Genomic DNA, 22,565 nt, shown 5'->3' on the forward strand with positions numbered 1-22,565 from the left:
CTGACCTGGAATCCTCACAGACATGGGCAGTCTCTCTCAGCACTCAATGTGTCTTTCCTCTAGCACAACAGGAGAGGACACTGACGTTGGCTCCATCACCCATTTCAGGACCCTGTATCCAGCCTTGGCTCTAATCGCACACTCTATTCTCTTGCCTGTACCTGGCTGCTCTTGGTTACCCTTCAATGGCTCCCTTCTTGGGTGCAGTGCCAACGGCTTTAAGAACTTTTCTGAGCTGTCCGTGTACACAGTCGCCTGCCCCATTTTAAACAGGCTGGCATCTCGTCTAAGAGCCACCTGACTATTCACATAATGTGGGCGGCCTCTCGCAGGTACCACTGGTTTGAGTCCAATGTGCTGCAGGCAGAGTAAAGTCATATAAACAAGAGTTTCCTGGGGTTTCGTTTCAAGTTAGTGAGTTATGGCATAGGGCGAGGCCAAGTTTGAGGGCCACCCCCTCATCTCAGGCAGTAACCTCGACCAGTGTCTCTGGGAGCCAGACCAGGGATGGCTCACTACAGAGTCTTCCTTCCTTCTTTCTGGAAAAACGACTCTGAGCAAGCCTTTTGCTGAGGTATAGAGTCCATTCCAAAGGTGGCAAGTTGTCGTGTGGCTAATTTGGAGTGGACTGAAATGGAGGCTTGAGATCCCCCAGACCCTGGTGTGTCTGCCATTTCTAAGCCCACAGTGATCCATGAGACTTGAGGCCAGGCCTCACCTGGCTCACACCTGCTGGTCCCTCCTGTGCCACGGCTCCTGTAGCGCCATCTGTCCTTGTGTGGGTGATGCTGAGAGGTGCTGTGCTGGGCAAGGAACGTGTACCATCTCTCCCCTTCACGTCTACAGAGAAGCTGCCCAAGGGGTCTGGTCTCTCTGGAGATGGCGGGGGGTGGAAGTAGAAAGAGGCTGGGAGAAAAGTACTCCCCATTCCCTGATATTGACCAGAACACCCCAGCTCTGCCAATGAACCAGGGCTCTCAGAGTGGCTGTATGGTTATGTGAACTCGTCAAATCAAACAGGGTGACCAGATGCGTCCAGCAGTTACAGCATGGAAGATGCCACTGACTTCTGACTTAGGATGATGATGATGATATTGGAACTTTTTCCCGCAGGCTCATAGCCCATGGAAAAGCCAAACACTTCACAGAAAGGAAAAAAAGGTGGAAGGTCAACCCCAGGAAAGTGCTGCTCCTGTTGTCTATTAGAGAAGCACTGTTTGCAATGAGCTCATTGATGACACAGAGATGGCCCAGACGTGCCCCCATCACACCCTCCCAGCACCAGCCAGCCGGACACACAAGTGTTCCTTTGAGAAGTCCCTACTTACTTTCACTTCACACCGGAGTCCTCCAACCACACACTCAGCTAAAGGGGGAGGCAAGTGGACCAGAGACAGGGGACTCACAGCGGTTCCTCGGAAACCAGCCCCAGCCATAACCAACCAGCAGTCCTTGGCTCGGGACACACATTTCTCCCAGGAAAGCCATCTCCACTCCCAAGCACTGGGTGCCCCACTGGGCTAGCAGTTCAAACCAAAGAGATGAGGAAATCATGGCTGGTAGTTAATTCTCAACTACGTAGACAAACGGCTATAAATATTTATGATAGGAAATTGCATTATTTAAAAATGCTGCTCTAAATTTCCAGCTATCTCCACGAGAGTGCCTGCCGAACAGGTTGCAAATTAAGAACAATTATTTTTGTCTTCTGCATTTGAATAGAACTTACACCTAAAGTCATTTAAAGGGGTTAACACCCACCTTAATTAAATATTAAAGTGTGCCTGTACCTGCTGCTATTGTTACCCCTTCGAATAAGATATAACCTATTTTTGACAAGTTTTCATCTTTCTCTGTGGAAGACGCTACATGAAACCAAATCAGTGGCAAAGAGGAGAGTAATGAATAATCTATTTCATATTCCAACAGTACCCAGAGCTCGGAGTGGAAAAATATTCAGCCGGATGATGGCAAGAGGCTGCTTGGGTACCGCACGACACAGCTAATGTTTAAATAATAATAATAATAAAAAAGCGATAAACAAATCATTAGCCCTTAACAGTTTAATGCAATTTGTTAATGAACGTAATGGTGGGGACTAATAATGAAAGAAAATAAAAACGTCTAAACAGGCGCCAAGTTGCTGGCGATGCGCAATTATTTCCTTGTCAAGTTTTTATGATTTAATGAGCCCCTCTGGGACTGACGGCTGTCAGTCAGTCGTGACTTTTTGACACCATTACAACTTCAAATACAGCAGCAGGCAGGCTGTTTTCCTCGGATTTGAAATACTGAAATGATCTGACAGTTTTACAGAAAAGATGTGCAAAAGAAAGAGAAAAAAAAAAGGAGAGAGGAAGAGAAAGACGGTTGCTTTCCTTTCTTTCCTTTTTTTCCTTCCCCCTCCTTTCTTCTGTGGAGTAGATAATCTCTGGATGCTGTTTGGTAATGAAAATCCAATCACTGAGGTCATTATCTGATGAGGTTTTTGGAACAGGCAGGCTTTTTTCCCCCTCTTTATTTCTTTACTTAATGATAACCCTCAATGGGCTTGCCCCGCATGGGACGGCCAGAGCTGCACAATTTTGTTCACCATTAATTTCAGCCTTTGAAGCTCAGGGCTCAGAAGCAGTAGCAAAGCAAACCCCCCACCAAGCTGGTTCCAAAATAAGACAATCCAGCCTGCCTTAAACAGAATAGCAAATGGCCTTCCAGCCCAGGCCTGGCAGCTGACGTCAGGCCCGCTGCATTTGCAGGCATTCGTCGGCATTCGTCTTCAACGTGGAACATTTAAAACTCTTTACAACTTAAGAGACTTTAATTAAATTGCTTTTGATTCTGGAGCGGGGCACCATCCACTTTATTTACGCTGCCAGGGAAACTGTTTAGTCTGCATGAATTTTATATGGCAAGGGCTTCCTCCTTCCTCTTCCTCCACCGTCTCCTCTTCTACACCCCACCCTTCCGTTGAACATAATTTTTAACAAAGGCTCCTGACTTTAGAGATATTCATCAATTTCACATTAAGTTCCTAGAACCTTTCACAGTTCTATGAATGGCTTCGAATGTGTGGGCTTTCCTCCTTCCCCAGGGGAGCAGGGCGAACAATTTTCCTCCCCTGGGGCACCTCTGAGTCGAGGGCCAGGCGGGAAATCAGGGGCCTTTGGACCAGCTTCCTACAAAGTGGTCACTATCCCGGGCTAGGGGGTCGCTCTTGAGGTGAATTTGATGGGGCTGTTAGGCCAAGGGTTATCTGTTCATCTTCTTCCCACTCTCAGGGTTGAATTGGGGCAAAATCTCAGGCAAGGGCTGATACTGACATAGAACCCTAAAGAAGAAGCCACTGAAGGGCGAGCGATGCACTCCCTCATTTCCTCTTTCAACATGAACGCCAGGTGTTAGTGAAATATTTAGGAGCCAGCAAGTTTAGATGAGCAGATCAACCTGGCTTGCCAGGTGGCCTTAGGAAGAGTCTGGCGGCGTGAGGTGTAGCTGGGTGACGGATTATACACTTTAGCTAAGACCAACTGTTTCGAAGGAAGCCACCAGAGAGGTTGGTAGAATACTTCCCCACCATCAGAGTTTCAAAACGAGAAGGAGATTACTTGTTTCCCTGCTTTTTCATTGTTTCTTCAATGTGTTTATCAGGTACAGAATTCCGTTATCAGAATAAAAGATTCTTGCTCAGATAGATCCCTTAAGCTGATAGGAAAATCAGTACAGCCTTCCCACTCCTTTGCTGGCCTACTTCGCTCTGCCAAAATCCCACACCATCCCTGCGAAGTAAATGCTGCAGCTTTATTTACACAATACTAAATGATTTACCTGAGCACATGCAGGCCCTAGCCTGTTTCGATAAGTACAATTTCTCGGGTGGATTCTGCCATTCTGCATTTCCTCTCTAAACCATAATGGTTCTCTTCTGAGTTGGGGAAAAAAAAAAATCAAGTGCTGCATCCAGGTGATCTCAGCCCGTGGGCACAGGTGGTTAGCATTTTTTATGAAGGGAACAGGTTTGCTTTCCAAGGATTCAAAGCTTCCAATTATACTCAAAAGATAGAAAGGACCCTGTAAGTGCCTATGAAGTCTTAAGAAAAACACATTTTGTTTTATGACTAGCGGGAGAATGACCTCAGCTTGGGCACCTTGAAGCCTGGTCATAAATGAACTCATTTTAAATGCAATTCCCAGTTACCTCGGACAGAAAGACACCAAAGAAAATCACAAAGCATGGCAGAGGTTTGAATACATCGTGAATTCAGGAAGGCTGTGCTCACATTTGTTAGTGAAAAACCCAAGCCATCCTTTTGTAACGCGCTGCAATCCCGTATTCTTTTAAAGGAGGTTAGTGAACATTTTCCATCAAGTTTATTTCCAGTGGATCAGCCTATAGGACTCTACCGTATTGATAATCACATTTGAAATTTCTCACTGAAGGAGTCAGGTTCTTGCTCTTCCTGAAATATTCATGCTGTCTTTACATACTGGAATGGATGTGGAGAGAACCCTGTCAGACCTTTTACATGTATGAGGGCTGCTTTTGGCGGTGCAAATATTAAGACGGAAAGGATACAGAGATGCTTACACAGGTCAGGGGAGAGGAGGTCACCATTAAATACCATGCCGGGGCTCTCTCTGCCAGCAGATTCTGGGGAGTATGGGATTTTTGGAAGGCAAGGAAATCTTTCTTGTAGCCAGTAATCAAAGTTGTGAAAAGTGGATATTGGGCAGTCTCAGCAAAAAATATTGTGGGTAAAAAAAACATATACATAGGCACAGAAAAACAGGGAAAGTGCTAAGTCAATTTCCTGCACAACTGCTATTAAATACCCACCTTTACAACGAAAGCTCTCAGGCAGATGAACTATATTCATTATGCCTGGGGAGGAACAGGGCTAGTTTGCTGGGCCCGTCACTGGCTCTGGCCGCTGCTTGCCTCTGCACTTTTCATGCTCAGACATCACAGAAGGGCTGATCGGTGACAAGAGGTGTGTGACAAACAGCACAGTCCATCAGAAGCCCCCGTGACTGCCTCATCATGCCCTCCCCCAAACCATGACCCTTGACCTGTCCACAGGGCAAGCAAGAATGTCACCAAGGCTATTTTGGTCAGTAGATGAAATTACCAAAAGGCAAATAAACATTCGCCTTTCCCTGTGAAAAACAAATCTGGGTGAAGACAAACCTAGAAAAGGAGGCCAACCCACATGCAAACAGGAATAGAAAATATTTTTACACTCTTTGCACTTTAGCTGAACAGCGGTGAGAGAGAGGGAGGGTCATTCAGGCCCTGTCAGCGCGAGAGAATGATTCATGTGACCATTTTGTCTTAATTACTCAGAACGAGCCATGGTCGCTGTTTATCAAGGAAGAGCAGATACATCAGTGTCTTCTGACAGAAAAAGTGATCGCTGTCAGGATGGTGATAACCAGGACGATGGCCAGAATGACGATCAGGATGCGGTTCTGGATGATTCTAGGAGAGAGCAAAGGGGGAAAAGCAATTCACACAGATAAACCAAGGACAAAGATCATATAAGACCAAGTCGGCTAATCAAACGGAGGCTTCGCGGATGGGGGTGGGGAGCCCAGTGTGGGGTGTGCGTGTGCCTGCGTGTGTGTGTGTGACCACGCAGCTCTGTGGTTCCACAAACAATCCACCAGCAAACGAACGACGCCACAGCGATTGTCACGAGGCACCCGGAGAAATGCTTCCTGAGAAGCTGCAGCGAATCAAATGGCTTTCTGGTCTCCGAGTACCATGTAGTAATCTTTCAGTGATCAAGGGCCCCATGCGAGCTTCTCTTTTTAATTTAACATGTGAGACAAGCCTCATTTTTTTTGCAGTGTTTCCCGTGAAAGTGAAAGACTCCAAGGAAACATATGTCAGTAAGGTACTTACCTGTACAGAAATACCCGGGGAAAAGTAAAAGAGAGACTTAGGAAGAAAAGGACAAGATTAAGAAGCAAGTGTCAAGCTTGCAGCTCAGGCTATGAAACCATCATCTGTCACTGGGGCTCACGCTCTGTTACGCCGAGAGGAAACGTTACATGTGCTCCGTGGCAAAAAAAAAAAAAAAAAAAAAAAAAGATGGAAATGAGGAATAATACAAAGTACCCGGGTGCCTCGTGTGCTCTGGCTGGTGGGCCCTCACCTCTAGGGATTCCAATCCCCTCAGCTCTGGCTCTGCCAAATGCAGATGGGGAACTGGGGACTCAGAAGGAGAGCCAGAGTGCAGATGCACGCTCCAAGATGCCTGCAGAGGGCTTCTGATGAAGTTGTTTCATACTTGGTTACCTCATTCTGAGAAAAGAGGTCGAACATCAGAATGCCTCGTTGAGGCTGTCTAAGGGAAAAAGCTGGGTCAAACAGCCCTGCCCACGCTCACTCCCACAGAATCGACCACGCAGAAATAGAGGCAGCGTGTTGGGCGCTCCGGCCGGCTGTTCATCCAGCTGTCAAGACCCCACAGCAAACCCCATCTGCCCGTCCTCCAAATACCAAGGAGAACAAAAGGTCTGCTGCCTTGTCTAGACACAGAACGTGGGATGGGGACTCCCATGGGAGGAGCTAGGTGGGACCAGCCAGGCCCCCGGTTTAACAGAGACCCCACCCTCCTAACTTCACATCTTCAAGAAGAAATCTCTACAGGGCCTTCGCAGCCTTTTCTAGCTTCTGGGTGAGTTTCTTTCTCGGAAGAATGACAACATCCTTGTGGTTTCAGTTGCATTCTTCCTTGCGCAACCCTTTCTTCCCCAAACCTAAATGGATGGATGCAGGCGGGCACATCAGACATGCCCATTCCCTCGTGGCCCCCTGGAAGGACTAGCTCCCTCTCCTCCTGACAGGTTACAAAATGATCACATTTGCTGACACGTCTTCCGCAAAACTGCTTTAGCGCCTGTGTCCACTTTCCTCCGAGGAGATGAATGATCCGCTTGGTCCTCATTTATCACGTAATGCTCAGCTAAGATCTGTCTCGTTTATTTCTTCCCTTCCCCACTAGAAAGGCTGCGCCCTGACATTAATTCTTCTGCGATGACAGCTAATTCAGACTTAACAGGCCATATTTACTCAGGAACCAGGAAGATTCTCGGTCCCCCAAATAAATAAATAAAAACGGGACTTCGCGGCTTGTTAAAGTGAGGCTAATTACGAACACTGATCGGTGTAACTTGGTGGCTTGATTTAAAATCCAAACTGATTTTTTCCCCTTTTCCCTGGAAGGGGCATAAGTCTTCAGAACAGTCCCTACACACCCCGTTTGCCCAAGTCACTGTCAAATCTCTATGTACCACAGTCACCCGCATCAGACTTGCAAAGGAAATCAGCAAAATGGAAGCTCAGCAGTGAAACAGATTAAAAGCATGAAAACTCTTTAAAATTCTGCCTTAAGTCATCCACGGTAGTGTGTCTCCCAGATGACAACCATTTTATTTGTGGGTTGAGGGCCCCAAGGCATCCATGATGCTAGTTTATAAAGGATTAACTGTGGGTGTTACCTGTTTAATCTGAGACATGGTTAGAAAAATGAATACACAGGAATCCCGAAATCCTCAGCTCTTCCCCAGTCTTCCTAATTGGGCTTCCCTCATCTCAAAGCAAAGAGTGGGTTTCACCCATGATTTTTCCTAATAGCTTGTCTTTAACTCACTCAGTGCACACACACCTGCTCCCAAGAAGGGCACCACTGGGTCACAGACGTTCAGAAAGACCTTGGTGCGTCCACAGAGCCTGGAGCCTTCTCTTCTCCAGCCCCAGAACTCGGCACGGTTACTGGCACGTAGGCCCCCAGGAGAACTGTCCAAAGGATGATAATGAAAGAACGCAGCCCCTGTAATTGTAATCATTCCATTCAAGGGAGAATGGAGAAGAAACCTGTGCAAATTTAATTTGCAGGAAAATCACAGGGAGTCTGCATAGAAAAGGCTGAAGTTAAAAGCTGACGTAAACTCCCCAAAGATGGAACACTGTATCATGGTGTCTTCTCAGAGCACTACTGGGTCAAATGGGGAGAAGGAAAGGTCCTCATGGAACTATGTGCTGGCGGTGGAAGAGGTCAGCAGGAGAGAGTATTTGCTTTCAAACAAAGATATGTGGGACAAAGGGTGTAGAGGGGGAAAAAAAAAAAAAAAAAAAAAGAGCTGGAGCTGACAGAATTGGAAGTAAGCTTGACTCTGGCCAGGCCACCAACCCAGTTTTGGGCCTCAAAGGTGTTGGGCAGATACAATACCTCTAAGGGCCAGAAAAGTGAGCTGTTGGAGCCTTTGAGTGAATAAGACCAAGCCAGCCTGGACAGGGAAGCAAAGGCTGGCATTGGTGGGCCCCATCTGTGAGGAGGCCTGGCCTACCGTCACAGCCAGGGGCCGCTGGCAGGTATTGCTGTAGGCAAAGCAGAAAGGAATGCAGAGTCCGGAAAGAATCAGGTCCACAAGCCGGGAAGCGGGGTTCCCAGCTTGTGAAGCAGAGAAGGAACTTTGGGGGAAGCCCAGAGTAACTTCCTTCTAACTTTGGACAAGGTTGAGGGGGGCGCTTTATATTCAACTAAGTCTGCCACAAGCGGTCTTAATCTCCCTTTTGAAAATGCAAAGTGTGTTTACCCAGTAAATAATTTAAGAAAGAATATACACTTGAAAGAAGACATCCATTGAAACAGCGAGGCTAAATTGCCTCCAGGCAAAAACATGTGCATTTGCATGCTGCATTCTATTAAGTGAGCAGGCTGTGGCTTTAAAAGAATGTGGAGCCAAATTAAAAGGAATGTGGGCCTGAAACATCAAGGATTCTCCAAGTTTACTTTATGAATCACAGTGCTGTTGATACAAGATGAATTAACCATTTACTTTGAGGCTGAACTCACAAAGTATTGTTGCAAATACCGATCCCTGTGTGGAACCCAGGGAGCCGCTAATCTTCCCATTGCCAGTCTCCTCCCCCTCCAGAAACAAGCTCCTGCGTGTGGCAGCCGGAATCACAGAAGACTGGTTAAAGGGAAGTAAGCAGACGAGGCACCTGGCACAGCTCTCTGCCCTCGCTGCAGGAACCCAGGAATTCCACTGTAGTGGGCGTTTCCACATTCACCAGCTTGCACATCCTTATTTCCGGGCACACTGACCTACCTGTCCCTTGATGTTAGATGTGGCCACGTGACCTGTTTTAGTCCATGGAATGTGAGCAGAAGAGCCAGGCGTCACTTCCAGGTGGAGGCATTTAACTTCCAGGGTTTGACTCTCCAGCTGGCTCTTCCCTTGCTGTTCTGATCTAGGAGGCTCTAGGTTCCGGGAGTGCAGCTACAGGATGGTGGAGACTCCTTCCGCCTGGATCCCTGAGTCACCCCATGGAAGACTATTGCCCTGGAGGCTCAGTGGGACTCACAGTGGGCTTGTATTAAGGTAATGAGATTTGGGGGTCGTTTGTACTGCAGGATAACATCAGCTATCCTGGGTGATGCACCCCTGACCCCCTTCTCCAACAAGATGGGGTGTCTGGCCAAGCCAAGTGGTTTAAAGCATCCAAAAAGCCAAGGTATAACGGCGGTGAAATGACTTCTTTCCTTGAAGAATAGGTTTTTTGCCTCTTGGTTTTCAAAAGCTGGGGTCCTCATCTCTCCATACTTGGTCGTAAGACTCCTCACTGAAGACTCAAGAGCTTCTTCCAGCTGTAACCAATGCCAGTGTGTGTTCATGAATGTGTCAGCAAGCTCAGGGGGGGCATTCTGCTTCCCACGAAGAGCAGATATGTGTTGGCCGCATTCATTTCTCCCTTCCAAACATCTGGCGCTACCCCTAGCCCCAGGGGTAGAGCTGTGACCTAGGCTAAGAGGTCAGTGTGTTATGTACCCCTGACCACAGGAGCAGGCATGTGAATGAAGCCAGTCTAATAGAGTGAATGTCAGAAGCTTTGCTTGGAATGCAAGGTCAGGTCACCTGGACTATGTGGTGTGCAGGTGTTAGGCCTGGATCTGCTGCAGCCATTTTGTTTCCATGAGGGAAGCCAGCTGAAGAAAGAAGCTGACCCGTGGAGGATAGCAGAGTTGACGAAAAAGCAGAGAAATGGAACCCCAGTCCTGAAGACGTGGACCTCTCTATCAAACAGCCTTCTTTTGGACTTTCCATTATATGAGAAGATAAATGAATGCTATTTCTGAAGTCAGTTTGAGCTAGGTCTTCTGTTATTTGAGACCAAAAAGCATTTTTAGGTTGATTCACTTTAATTTCAAAACCAAGTCCTTGATCAACAGCATATTTTCCCCACCTCTTCCGGGAGAATTTCCTGACTGTGCCCCTTGCTCACTCATGTATTTCCCTGTGTGTGCCCCTCTCTTACCACGACATTTGCCACACAGTTTTATGATTTTCTGTTTCTGGGCAGGTTTCCCCAATAAAAAGTGGCCCCTCTACAGCTTGAATCTCCTTTGTCTTTTGTATTCCCAGTGCTTAAAATAGAGCTTGGCATAGACATTCTCAGAAGAAAAAATAAATAAATAAAGCTTGCTCAATGTGTGAATGAAGGTTCATGTAGTCGTCTTCCCGGTTTCTAAGAGCTGCTTGTAGACAAGCACAGCTTTAGGAGTTAGCTCTTAGCCACTCTCCCATGAAGCATGCCAGCAGTGTCCAAATCCCTTTACAAGCCTGCATTCATTTGTTGGAGAGTGCACGCCACGCCACAGGTTTGACGCCCCGTCCTGCACACGCTTTCCTGCCTGACCACAAATGATGCCTCACCTTTGGGGTCTGACAGAACAGTACCAGCTGGCAGGACATTTAGCAACCAGGAGAGCGGGGTGCGGGGCGGGGTGCAGGGGAGATGCTGTGCACAGGAGCCTGTATCGTGTCTCTTTGGGAACTTTCCAAAAACAAGGACCAAGGGAAAGGCTCTCCAAGTTCTACGTCCAATTCAATGGTAATATTCACCAGAAAGAAATGAAAACAGGAGTAGGGGAAATGGTTCATTGTAATCAGCCTCTAACACTAACTTTAATTTGAAGCATTCTTTTCAAAGCTGGGTACATGGTTGCCTCTGAGCTAGAGCTATGTGTTTGTTGTGTCCACTGATAAAGCCCACTGATAAAGCCCATCAGGGTCTTCTATGTCCTGTGCCTTCAGGAGGGATCCTCAGCTTCACCCCAGGATTCAGGTGGGGTGGCCCCCAGTCTCTGATTCCACAGGTGGACACATGACACAGGCAGGCCCACAGGCTAATTACAGCTCTCTGGCCCCTGCACAACCACTTGTTCAGGAATTGGCATGCCACTCAGGCCAGATGGAGTCACCCGGGGATTTTTCCTAAAAAATCGAGAAAAAGGTCCTCTCTTTACTGGGATTGACTGTGGGGACAATGGAGGCCTAGAGCAGCATGGATGGGGGTAGAGGGGAGTGGGGGGTATTCTTATCACCACGCAGGAGAGGAACCCGCCCTAAGGATGGCACGCAGAGGAGCAGAGAGCCTAGAGGTGAAGAAAAAGATGGGTTCCTAAAGGCACTATTTGAACCCCTGCTGTGTGCCTGAGGAACTTCCCAGTTATAGAAGCCAAACGATTCCCTTTTGATTCAAGCAAGTTTGGCTGGGGCTTCTCTCACTTTCAACCACACTGACTGTACTGAGTTGAACAGCTATCCCCTCACCCCGCCCCAAATTCACATCCACCTCAGAATGTGACCTCATCTGGAAACAGGGTCTTTGCAGATGTAATTTGTTAAGGATCTTGAGATAAAATCATCCTGGATGTAGGGTGGGCCCGAGATCCAATGACTGGTGTTCCTTATGAGAAGGGATGGCACAGATACAGGGAAGAGGGCCCTATGAAGTCACGTGCAGAGACTGGAGAGAGGCTGCCACCAGACAAGGAAAGCGTGGGGTCGCCTGAAGCTGTAAGAGGCAAGGAAGGATTCTTCCCTAGAGCCTTCAGAGGGAGCATGGCCCTGCTGACTCCTTGATCTCAGACCTCAAACCTCTAGAACAGTGACAGAATATATTTCTGTTGTTTTAAGCCCTCAGTTTGTGGTGCTTTGTAATGGCAGCCCTAGGACATGAATACATGAAGTTCTCAGATCCAGACCAGGATATGGACCCGGCCTTCTTGTCTCGGCCTTTACAACAACCCTTCTCCATGTCTCCACCCCCTTGTCTTCCTGTGAGGTCAGGACAGTCCCAGCCTGGTTCCCTGGAAGCTTTGCATACAGCTGTGGGTCTCACAGTCTTCAGGAGTTGTTGGTTCTTTCATCACAGAATGAGATTTCTATTCATGAACAGAGTAGGCAGTGGCCCAAAGCCATGTGAAATGAGGGACCCGAGGGGGCACATCCCACGAGACTCCTGCCTCTGTGATAAGACATTTAAAACAAGAAGAGGGGCTTCCCTGGTGGCGCAGTGGTTAAGAATCTGCCTGCCAGAGCAGGGGACACAGGTTTGATCCCTGGTCCAAGAAGAACCCACGTGCTGCGGAGCAACTAAGCCCATGCGCCACAACTACTGAAGCCCACGCGCCTAGAGCCCGTGCTCTGCAACAAAGAGAAGCCACCGCCATGAGAAGGCCGCGCACCACAACAAAGAGTAGCCCCTGCTCACCGCAACTAGAGGAAGCCCGCAGGCAGCAATGAAGACCCAACGCATCCAAAAACAATAAATAAATAAATTTATATTAAAAAAAAAAAAAAAAACAAGAAGAAAGCCAGATGTTATCTCTGGGCCAACTAACTAAGCCTCTCCCCACCATTCATGGTCCATACTTACTGACTTGCATTTAGGAGTGGTCAGTTATCCACAAGTCCTGAGGGAATGGGACACAGGAGGGATGAATTTTAACAGGTGGAGAAATGAGCATGCTCTCCAGCAAGGAAATGAGGGGACAGGAGCCAGTATCTGAGCCCTGGGACACCGAGGCTAGGTCCTGAGTGAGGACAAGAAGTACTCTGTTTCCGAATTTCTACTTAATTTAAAGGGATTTAACCTTTTCTGTAAAGGGCCAGGTAATAAACGTATTAGTTTGCTAGAGCTGCAGTAACAAAGCACCACAGACTATGTGGCTTGAACAACAGAAATGTATTGTCTCGTAGTACTGGAGGCTGAACGTCCAAGATCAAGGTGTTGGCAGGTGTTGGTTCCTCCTGAGCGCTGGGAGGGAGAATCTGCTCCTTGTCTCTGCGCCAGCTCCTGGTGGTCTGCTGGCAACATTTGAAACTCCTGGGCTTGGAGAAGCACCACCGCGATCTCTGCTTTCATCTTCACGTGGCATTTTTCCTGTGTGTGTATCTGCATCCAAATTTCCTCTTTTTGTAAGGACACCAGTCATATTGGATTAGAGGACCACCCTGCTCCAGGATGTCTCACCTTAACTAATTGTATCTGCAAAGACCTTTTTTCCAGACAAGGTCACATTCTGAGGTCCTAGGGGTTAGCACTTCAACCTATGGATTTGGGGAAGGGGAGTGGGGGAGGGGAGAACACACAATACAACCCATAACTGTAAGTATTTTAGGCTTTGTGGGCCATACAGCCTCTGCTGCAACTATAGGATCCTGCCCGTGTAGTGCAAAAGCAGCCCTAGTCAATTCGTGGACAAGTGACCATGGCTGTGTTCTAACAAAACTTTCTTTACAAACACTGAGATTTGAATTTCATGTAATTTCCCCACATCAAAAAATATCCTTCTTTTTTTTTTTTTTTTTTGCGGTACGCGGGCCTCTCACTGTTGTGGCCTCTCCCGTTGCAGAGCACAGGCTCCGGACGCACAGGTTCAGCGGCCATGGCTCACAGGCCCAGCCGCTCCACGGCATGTGGGATCTTCCCGGACCGGGGCACGAGCCCGTGTCCCCTGCATCGGCAGGCAGACTCTCAACCACTGCGCCACCAGGGAAGCCCAAAAATATCCTTCTTTTGATTTTTTTCCAACCATTTCAAAAGTCAAAACCATTTTTATCCCATGGGCCATACCAAAACAAGCAAGGGGCTAGATTCGGTGTGCTATCTGTGGTTTGCCCACTCCTGGTTTCAAAGCTAAAAGCTATCGAAGGCAAGCCCTTCTCCGCTGGAGAATGTGCGGGTCCTTGGACCATGAGCAGATGGGAATGGCAGGTCTGGCCAAGTCCCTCTGAAGAGAACAGAAAACCCAGAGTCCCTGCCCCGAGGGAGCTGACGGTGTCACAGTGAGCAATCAATTACGGAAGCCTGACAACAAAGGCTGTAATTAGAGTCATGCCAGCGCCCGGGACAACTTGTTGTGTGTCCACAATCCTGGATCTGCCTGGGGACAACTTGTTGTGTGTCCACAATCCTGGATCTGCCTGGCGTGACCTGGAGCAAGTCACTCTGACACACTTGGGCTTCAGTTTCTTCCCAGCAAAATCAGCCAGTTCACCAATCCCCCAGGGAGAAGAGGATTAGCTCACTAGAGATTATAAAGCACTTTTGCAAAAGGTAAAGCCTTTACAGGCGTGAGGTCGGCAAGTAACCCTGTGAGAGGAGATGCGGTTTCAGGAAAGGCGACAGGCAGGGGGAAGGTGGTCAGAGTCTGGAGGAGCTGCCTGGGAAAGCTCCAGTGGCTGCGGGGGAGGTGGAGGCACGTGTCCAGGAAGCTGCTGCCCAACCCCCCACCAAGCCCAAGCCCACCAGGCTTCTCAATCCCACAGTCTGGTATCTATCTGGGCCTCACGGTGACACTGTCCCCAGCAGGGCGAGCCTTCCCTCCAAGGTGGCCCCATAAACATCAAAGGCAAAGGGAGGGCATCGTATTGGCTGGCTTGAGGACACCTTCCCAGCCTGGGAGGGCGGCCAACAAGTACCTGTCAGAGCCCATTGATAAGCCCGCCAGGGTCTGAGGGGCGGTGTGTAGTTACACTGCTCTCTACATTGCCAAACGGGCACCTCGAATTTCAGGCTGGGCAGTGCAGCCTCTGCTATTCTGGACTATGGACTCAGTGATGGCAGGGGCCTGGAGAGCTTTGCTGGCGACCGGGCTTTCAGATACGATCAAGGCAGCTCGCTTCAATCAAAGGGCTTGGAAAGAACTTGAAGAAAATCAAATAAGGATGCTCTAGATATGCAAGGTACACTTATTCCCTCCCAGGTTTGCAGACAGCCAGAGCTGGAAAAGGTCTCCATACTCTGGTCTGGAGTGTTTGTTTTAGAGTCGAGGACCCTGAGGGCTTGAGAGGTGGAGGGATGTGCCCAGGGTCAACCCTGTGGGGCACAGCCAGGTCTCCAGACACCCAGGCCCGCTCCTGTTTCACAGTGACCCTCATTCTCACGCGAGCGGCCAGGGCCACTGTGGCGACTGCACATCATGGCAACTCCAAACATGTCTTCTGCTACCAGGGAATGTTCAACAAAATCCAGGAACACAGCTCAGAGCCTATCAGTCTCCACCTCTTACTGAGCTTAACCCGGTCCCACTTCTACATACAATGAAGAGGGGCCTGGAAGGATGGACAACAGTGGTTCCCCAACTCCAGGCCAAAGCTCAAGGCAAGAAAAGTGACATAGAAACCTCCTTTATTTGAGAAACAGATGACTCAATTTCAAGGACTGCCCTTTTCTCTGAGATTGTGTCCTTTCTACTGTTTTAGTGCTCAGATGTCCTTGATTTTATGGACTGACGGTGATAGTAAAAGGCAAGTTTTTCCCCAACGTCCTTATTTGGACATTGGAAATGTACTCTTTCCTTGGAAACTATTCTTACTTGGCAAAATCAAAAGTGGACAATCCTCCTTCAGTTCTCTGTTTAAAAAGTCCCAAGTCCAAGAAATGTGAAAGTTCGTGAACCCCGGAGCTGGAAAATCCCACCCAGCTCTACCCTCTGGAGATTCCTCCTCAGGCCTTGACAGCGTGGTTGCCAGGGTGATGCCAACAGCAACATCAATGACAGTGACTGTGAGGACAGCTGCAGCTACACCCCACCCACAGCTCATATGAGCCGGGTGTGGACTCCCGGCCAGGTGCTATTCTGGCATTTTCTACACTTTGTTGAACCCTCACCACAATCCCATGAGGTGGAGACAATATCACTCCCATTTGGACAAAGGAGTTCCCTGAAGCCCTAGCCCACCTCTCCAGTCTTAGCTTCCACCCCTGCTGGACACACACGTAATAAAGTGGTTATTTAGGCAACTGGTGTGTCTCATGTTCTCTGTCAGACTCGCCTAGGTCGTCTGAAGGCGAGTCTTTGACATCTTCATCTTCACACTCTTCTGCATGGACACAGTAATTGGGCACGCAAGTTAATTTTTGTTGACAGCACAGAACACTAATTAACCAAAGTCTACTCTTTACTGTAGACTGTAAATGCACAGTAAATTACTAATATGCATTTCTTTCTTTCTTTTCTTTTTTTTTTTTTTTTTGCGGGACGCGGGCCTCTCACCGTTGTGGCCTCTCCCGTTGCGGAGCACAGGCTCCGGACGCGCAGGCTCAGCGGCCATGGCTCACAGGCCCAGCCGCTCCGCGGCACGTGGGGTCTTCCCGGACTGGGGCACGAACCCATGTCCCCTGCATCGGCAGGCGGACTCTCAACCACTGCGCCACCAGGGAAGCCCTCTTTCTTTTTTTAAAATTTATTTTATCTGTGGCTGCATCAGCTTTTTATTTATTTATTTATTTATTATTTTTGGCTGTGTTGGGTCTTCGTTTCTGTGAGAGGGCTTTCTCCAGTTGTGGCAAGCGGGGGCCACTCTTCATCGCGGTGCGCGGGCCTCTCACTATCGCGGCCTCTCGTTGCGGAGCACAGGCTCCAGACGTGCAGGCTTAGTAGCTGTGGCTCATGGGCCCATTTGCTCCGCGGCATGTGGGCTCCTCCCGGACCGGGGCATGAACCCGTGTCCTCTGCATTGGCAGGCAGATTCTCAACCACTGCGCCACCAGGGAAGCCCCTAATACTCATTTCTATTCAGGAGCATAGCTCATCAGCTTTCTTCAGTCCCTGGCACACTGGCTGTGTCCTTTCAGCCCCTCTCTTTCAGGTAAATGCATGATCACCCGATCCCTCACCAGATTCAGGGACGGAACTAAAAGCAATCGTCCTCTGGGGGTTGCTCACCAGTGACTGTCCATTGCCCAGTGACCTCGTACCACACGATTTTTTATGACGTCAACGTCACCTATCATACAGATGAAGGGATACGCTGTACAAAGATTACAAGTCTGCTGAAGATTTAATTTAGTGCATCTGGTAGAAAAGAGTGTTAGAAGAGAATATCAGGTGGGACATTAGCTAGACTCACTGTGTGATCTGGGGAAAGGACTAAAGATCTCTTTGCGTGATGTCATTTAATCTTCACAATGATCCTGATTTATTAGGTAGGACCCCGATTTGGTGGCTCAGACCCACCCAGGGCGAAGGCGAGCCCCACTCCGCATGTGGCCCCCGTAAAGTTCTCAGTGCGAGACGGACCTTCCTCGGTGTCAGGCCTGGATGACCTCCCATTCCCGGTTTTAGGTGTTTCTCACTCTCTCCCTGTGCATCTCCTGCTGGGTGCCCTGAGGGAGGTTCCCCACTTCCGCTGGGTCCTGCCCTGTATTGTAAAGCAACCTCACTGCCCTCCTGAACCAGCCACCCCCTAGCCCCTCCCTAGCCAAGAGCCCACACCCTCTTTATCCTCCAGAGAAGCCATGAGCAGAAGCTGATCAGCCACCTTCATTTTTGGAGCCAACTGCCTGGATTTGAATCTGCCACACACCAGTCGGGCAAGTTACTTGGACAAGTTACTTCATTACTTCTCCAAGATTATGTCCTTTTGACCCTTTTAGCGTGAAAATAGTCTTTATTTTGTAGAGTGATGGTGATAGTAGATGCCACTGTTTTCTCCCAGTGTCTCGAACTTGGATGGAAATGTACACTCTCTTTGGAAACTACTCTCTCTTACTTGGCAAAATAAAAAGTGGACAACGTTCCATCAGTCTTCTGTTTAAAAAGAAAGATGAAAATACCAATACAAGGAATCTGAAAGCTCCAAAGAACCCATGCTTTGGTTTCCTCCTCAGGAAAATGGGGCCAATAATAGCAGCACCTTGGTCAATAAATGACATTAATAAATAAATGAGTTAATTCAACATGAAGTGCTTAGACCAGTGCCTGGCAATAGTAACCGCTCAATAAGAACTATCATAGTTCTTATTTTATAACTCCTGTTGTCACTCACTGATCTCCCCACAATGAGTCCTGGGACTCCCCCTTATTTGGCTGCCCTCCCCCCCTCCAGTAGGCATCCCCCTGCTCAGGCGCCTTGGCCTGGAAAGCCTGCAGAGTCCTCTGCAGATGCCCGTGGGGCACATCCTAGCGCTGCCCCTGATTAGCTTGCTTTGTGGGGTCAAGGCTCAGCCACTCTCCTGGAAGCCCTGCCTTCAGCAGCGACCTCAGTTACCCAGGAAGGCAGAGGCTGCCCTCTCCAGCTCTGTTAGTTTCCCTGGGGACACCCCTTGACAGCCAAGATGCCTCTTCTGGATCAGGGCTGGCTGAGGTCACACTGGTGGCTGCCTTGGCTTTTGTGATGGGCTTTAACATCATTTCCTGCAAGATCTGACATGAGATACTAATCTCCTAATAGTCATGGATTTACACCTTTTTGCTTTCCTGATGTCAGGGGAATAAACTATTTTGGCAAAGGTTTATCAGCCACCTGCATCTCTGTCAACTCTTGAGGGATGTGGTCACGTTTTCTAGATCATAACATCAGAACTTCTCTCACTCGTCTAGATCTGATTCTGTGGCTGAATGGGATGCGTCTTAACTCATATCTCCACTGTGCCAGTCCTGGGGCTGCCTGTCCTCAGACCCTTTTCTTGTCCCTTCGTTGCTTTGCTCTATTTCATAAAGAGGCTCCTCCGCCACCACCCCAACCCCTGATGACTGGCCGTCCACTGCATTCAGCCAATGGGAGGCGCTGGCGGGACAGTAGGGGTGGGAGGGAGAGAGAAGTCAGGGCATTCCTCCCTTTCTTCCTCGGCCTTCCCAGCAGCTCCATCTCCACTGTGGTTCCTCACAGGCCCTCCCTGCTTCCAGCTCCCATCAGGTGGCCCTGGCCTGGGCTCTGGGCACACCGCTCCAGTCCAGGTGGAGGGGCTTTTTGGTGACTCGAATCCCTGGGCTGCTCTGCAGGAGACACCCAGCAGCGTGTGCCCTGTCTGCTCAAACTTGTATCTCCCTCACAATCTTTCCCTTTAAACTGATTTTACATACCCCCAAGCAGCATTAATCATTTCTGAGCAGGTGACCCCAGGTTAAGATGGCCTCCTCAGAAGGCTTATTTGAGATAAGCACGAGGGCTGACTCACAGTTCTTTGGGCGGGAGGAGGGTGGGGCAGGGTGACGATCAGATAGCAGGATCTCCAGGTTTGCGCAGGTGAAGCCACGTCACCTGCCAGCCTGGGAACGTGCGCAATTCTTTTCTCTAACTAAGGAAGGAAGTCCTGTGGGGGGGAAGGGGAGTCTCCAGTCTGAGGGCTGCAGGCGTCGGGAGAGGGGACTGGAGAACTGGGGTTGCTTGCCCTCATTCTAAACTGGGGTGCCGCTCCTACTCGCCCTTGGTACGCAGAGTCAGCTCAGTGCGGCTGGATCTTCTTTTTTGCCAAGAGAAGCCAGAAACTGTGTTCTTTCTGTGAAATCTCTCAAGTTTTAAATATTGGCAACTAAGAAAAAGTTTTCCAAAACACTGGGTAGCCAAACAAAGAACATCTGTCTGGGGGTCAGAATGGTTCTGATCTTCAGTCTGTGACCTCTGACTAGTTATTAAGGGATGAATTAAAAGGAAGGGGGTGGGTGAGGGAGAGCCTCCCTGCCCTGCATTGCTGGAGATTCCCTCGGAGGCAGGAAAAGCCCAGCTGTCCTGACCCTGTGGAAGTCTGAAGTTCAACCTCTGCGTGAACTTCAATAACCAGGGTCTACACTGAGTGCATCCAACTTAGCCCCTAACTGATTCGTAACCGCAGGGTCAAGGGCTAGAGAGAGGTCAACAGAAGCCACAAACCAGCTTGTGTGTGCCTTTTGGACCTCTCACAAGGGGATGAAAAGCACAGGCAGAGGTCAGGGCTGGACTGCATATCTGCAGCCCCTTTGACCCCCACAGCGTGCAGAATGTGCTGGAGAGCCTGGCTGGTGCTTCTCAAGGAGGAGGGTGTACATTTTATGTGAAACGTCTTATAAGTCAGTGGGCCTGAGATGGGAAACCAAGTGGTGTCTTTCGGAGGGTGAGTGGCAAAGAGGTTTGCAGGATGGCCTCCACGCCCAGGCTGTTGTGTGATCTTGTGAAAAACAAGGAAATGTGCCTCAGTTTCCCCCTCTCTAAAGTGGTAGTAAATATATGTGACCCAAGCCTCCCTGAGGATGTTTGCTGACATCCACGCCTGTGGACTTGATAAAAAGAAAGAAGAGAAACTGCCAAGGAATACTGCAGCCTTTGAACTCTTTCTCAGCTCCTTTACTGCAGCAAATAGAAAAACCAAGTCAGGAGGGCTCTTTACAGAGACTGAGCCAAAAAGCAGCCTGAATCTTAGAAAGAAGAAGCCCTTGTTTCCTCTGTCATTCTTTGGAGGTACTGTCCTCTAGCTCCCTGGCCTTCATTTTCACAAGCAGATGGTGAAACCCAGCCCCCTACGTGGGCACCCTAATTACCAGCTTAAGGGGGTACCATTGGAGGTTTCTAATGGAGTTGGGTAGAGCCTCAAACTCTCCTGTCGAACACTCGTCAGAAGTCCAGCCGAGGGAAACAGGGTTGATCAAGGGGCCTAACGAATGGGGTCGCCCTCTCCTCGAGACTCAGGAGTCTCCTCTGGAGGAGCGGAGCCCACGAGAGTCCGCACCACTGGCTTTGCTCAGGTTCGTGCATGCGCGCTTGGCTGTGCTCGGCACCACGCCACCTGCTTAGACGGAGGGACAGCAGGAGACAGCCCTGCGGAACTCGTGTTTCCTGTAAGGATGCTCTTGAACATGTTTACTACGCTGCACGGCGTGTGTCCCTGTGATGAGGTCCCATGGGAAGGTGTTGGGGTCGGGGGAAGGAGGAAGGAGCTGTGTTTTCAGCTCATGGATGTTGACACATCTAACTGAAACCGTCTTCCTCTTCAAGTCGCCTGCCAGATGCCTGGAGATAAATCTGTGGCCCACTTCTCACAAACGTATGGGCTATTCCACAGTTTGTGTGTTAACCTCCCCCCAGACTTCATTTACTATATAGAAAATCTATTGTATACATTTTGGTAAATTGCTGTAAATCCTTTTGGGACCAAGACAGGTTTATACACAGGCACTAAAGAACTAAGAAAACAAAAAAATTTTCACATTTTTGTGGGTTGGCTACTTTAATGATTCTGGCTTTATTTTCCCTCCTATCCCCCAAACAATTCTGTACTATGTGATACTTGGAAGGCGAGTTTGCACGTTTACCGAAACAATAAGATAATTCCATTTTTTCTTGAATCTCCTTTTGTGGCCAGCATGGGGCAGTTTCCAGAGTGAACCCAAACTTGGGACTTGGAGCCCCTGGGTTCCTCCGTAGCCAAGTGCAGTGGATCGTGGTCCCCTTTGTTTGGGGATTTACTTCAATTGTCTTAATAACACGGACCTCCTTTTGGAAGCAGAAGGCGTTCCCAGCAAATGTTGGCTGCAGATACGCTAGCTGAAATGTTACCACGGTCACGGCCCTTCCTTGAACAATCTAAAGCATATTTCTCTCTGTATATATTTGGTTTTTCAGATGCTTTAAAGCCTAGAAAACAATCATAGCTGAGGCCATTTCTGAGATGGCACTAAAAGAACCTACTCGGAGACAGATAAAAATAATGAGAATCTTTCTGTCAGGAAAGATTTAGAAAATATCAGTGGCATTATTAAAATTTAATTTTTTACTCAGCTTTTTGGTTCTCCTTTCCAGTGATAATGAGCAGGACTGCACACCTCCGCCTTGCTAGTACTTGTTTTGTGCAATAAATTCAGCCTTCCAGTCTGAAGACATTTCAGACAACAGTTTTGACTGCTATAGGCTTATGTTTTACCCTGTGCTGTGCTTTGAGTCTTCCTATAAAAACCAGTTCATGAGATAATTTTCCACAAGGCCAGTGGAACTAATAAAAATCAATTTTGCCCAACTGGTTCAGAGAAGTCTTGGGAATAGCCAAGGCAGGACAGCAAAAAAAGAAAAAAAAAAAAAAAAGAAGAAGAACCCATGTATTCACTAATGGTTGACTTGATAGAGAACTATCAACTTAGCTGACAGGAGATGCTTGGCTGTAGGAATTTTCCTTTCAGCTTGAACAGAACACCTTTTAAGGGTCTAGGAAAGGCTTTTCTTCCCAGTGGTTGAAGATACCTGAGTGTAGTAATTCTGAGTTGCCCATGCCCTGGGTGACAACGAGGCCGAATTTGGGCCTGACAGATTGTGGCCTCTGAAGTCCAACCCCTTTCTATTGTCAGAGAAGCTGGTTTTGTGAATGGTTGGGCTGGGTTGTACACAATTTACTCCAAGGCCACAGGACCAGTGGGTGAGGGACTCATCAAAGCATTCAGATACCTCAGGTTCTGGAGACATCCTCATCGCACTCCTGCCATGACCACCCATCTGACTCCCCATTTTGGTTTACT

The 22,565-nt window shown here is 48.6% G+C and overlaps 1 protein-coding gene across 4 annotated transcripts in view; it reads right to left on the reverse strand.

The window, feature by feature from the left end:
* Positions 1 to 2,059: 2,059 nt before the first annotated feature.
* The window catches only part of VTI1A (vesicle transport through interaction with t-SNAREs 1A), a 365,752-nt gene continuing 345,246 nt past the window's right edge, over positions 2,060 to 22,565 (reverse strand). For 2 of the 4 annotated variants that reach the window (XM_060099530.1, XM_060099512.1), the window contains one exon: positions 2,060 to 5,476. In XM_060099530.1, the coding sequence (XP_059955513.1) occupies positions 5,383 to 5,476 (94 nt within the window). In that variant the 3' untranslated portion in view covers positions 2,060 to 5,382. The remainder of the gene's footprint in view (positions 5,477 to 22,565) is intronic. The other 2 variants (XM_060099547.1, XM_060099538.1) reach the window with 1 other exon arrangement.

Source organism: Mesoplodon densirostris, chromosome 1 (assembly GCF_025265405.1).
Source record: "Mesoplodon densirostris isolate mMesDen1 chromosome 1, mMesDen1 primary haplotype, whole genome shotgun sequence".
NCBI classification, from domain to species: Eukaryota; Metazoa; Chordata; class Mammalia; order Artiodactyla; family Ziphiidae; genus Mesoplodon; species Mesoplodon densirostris.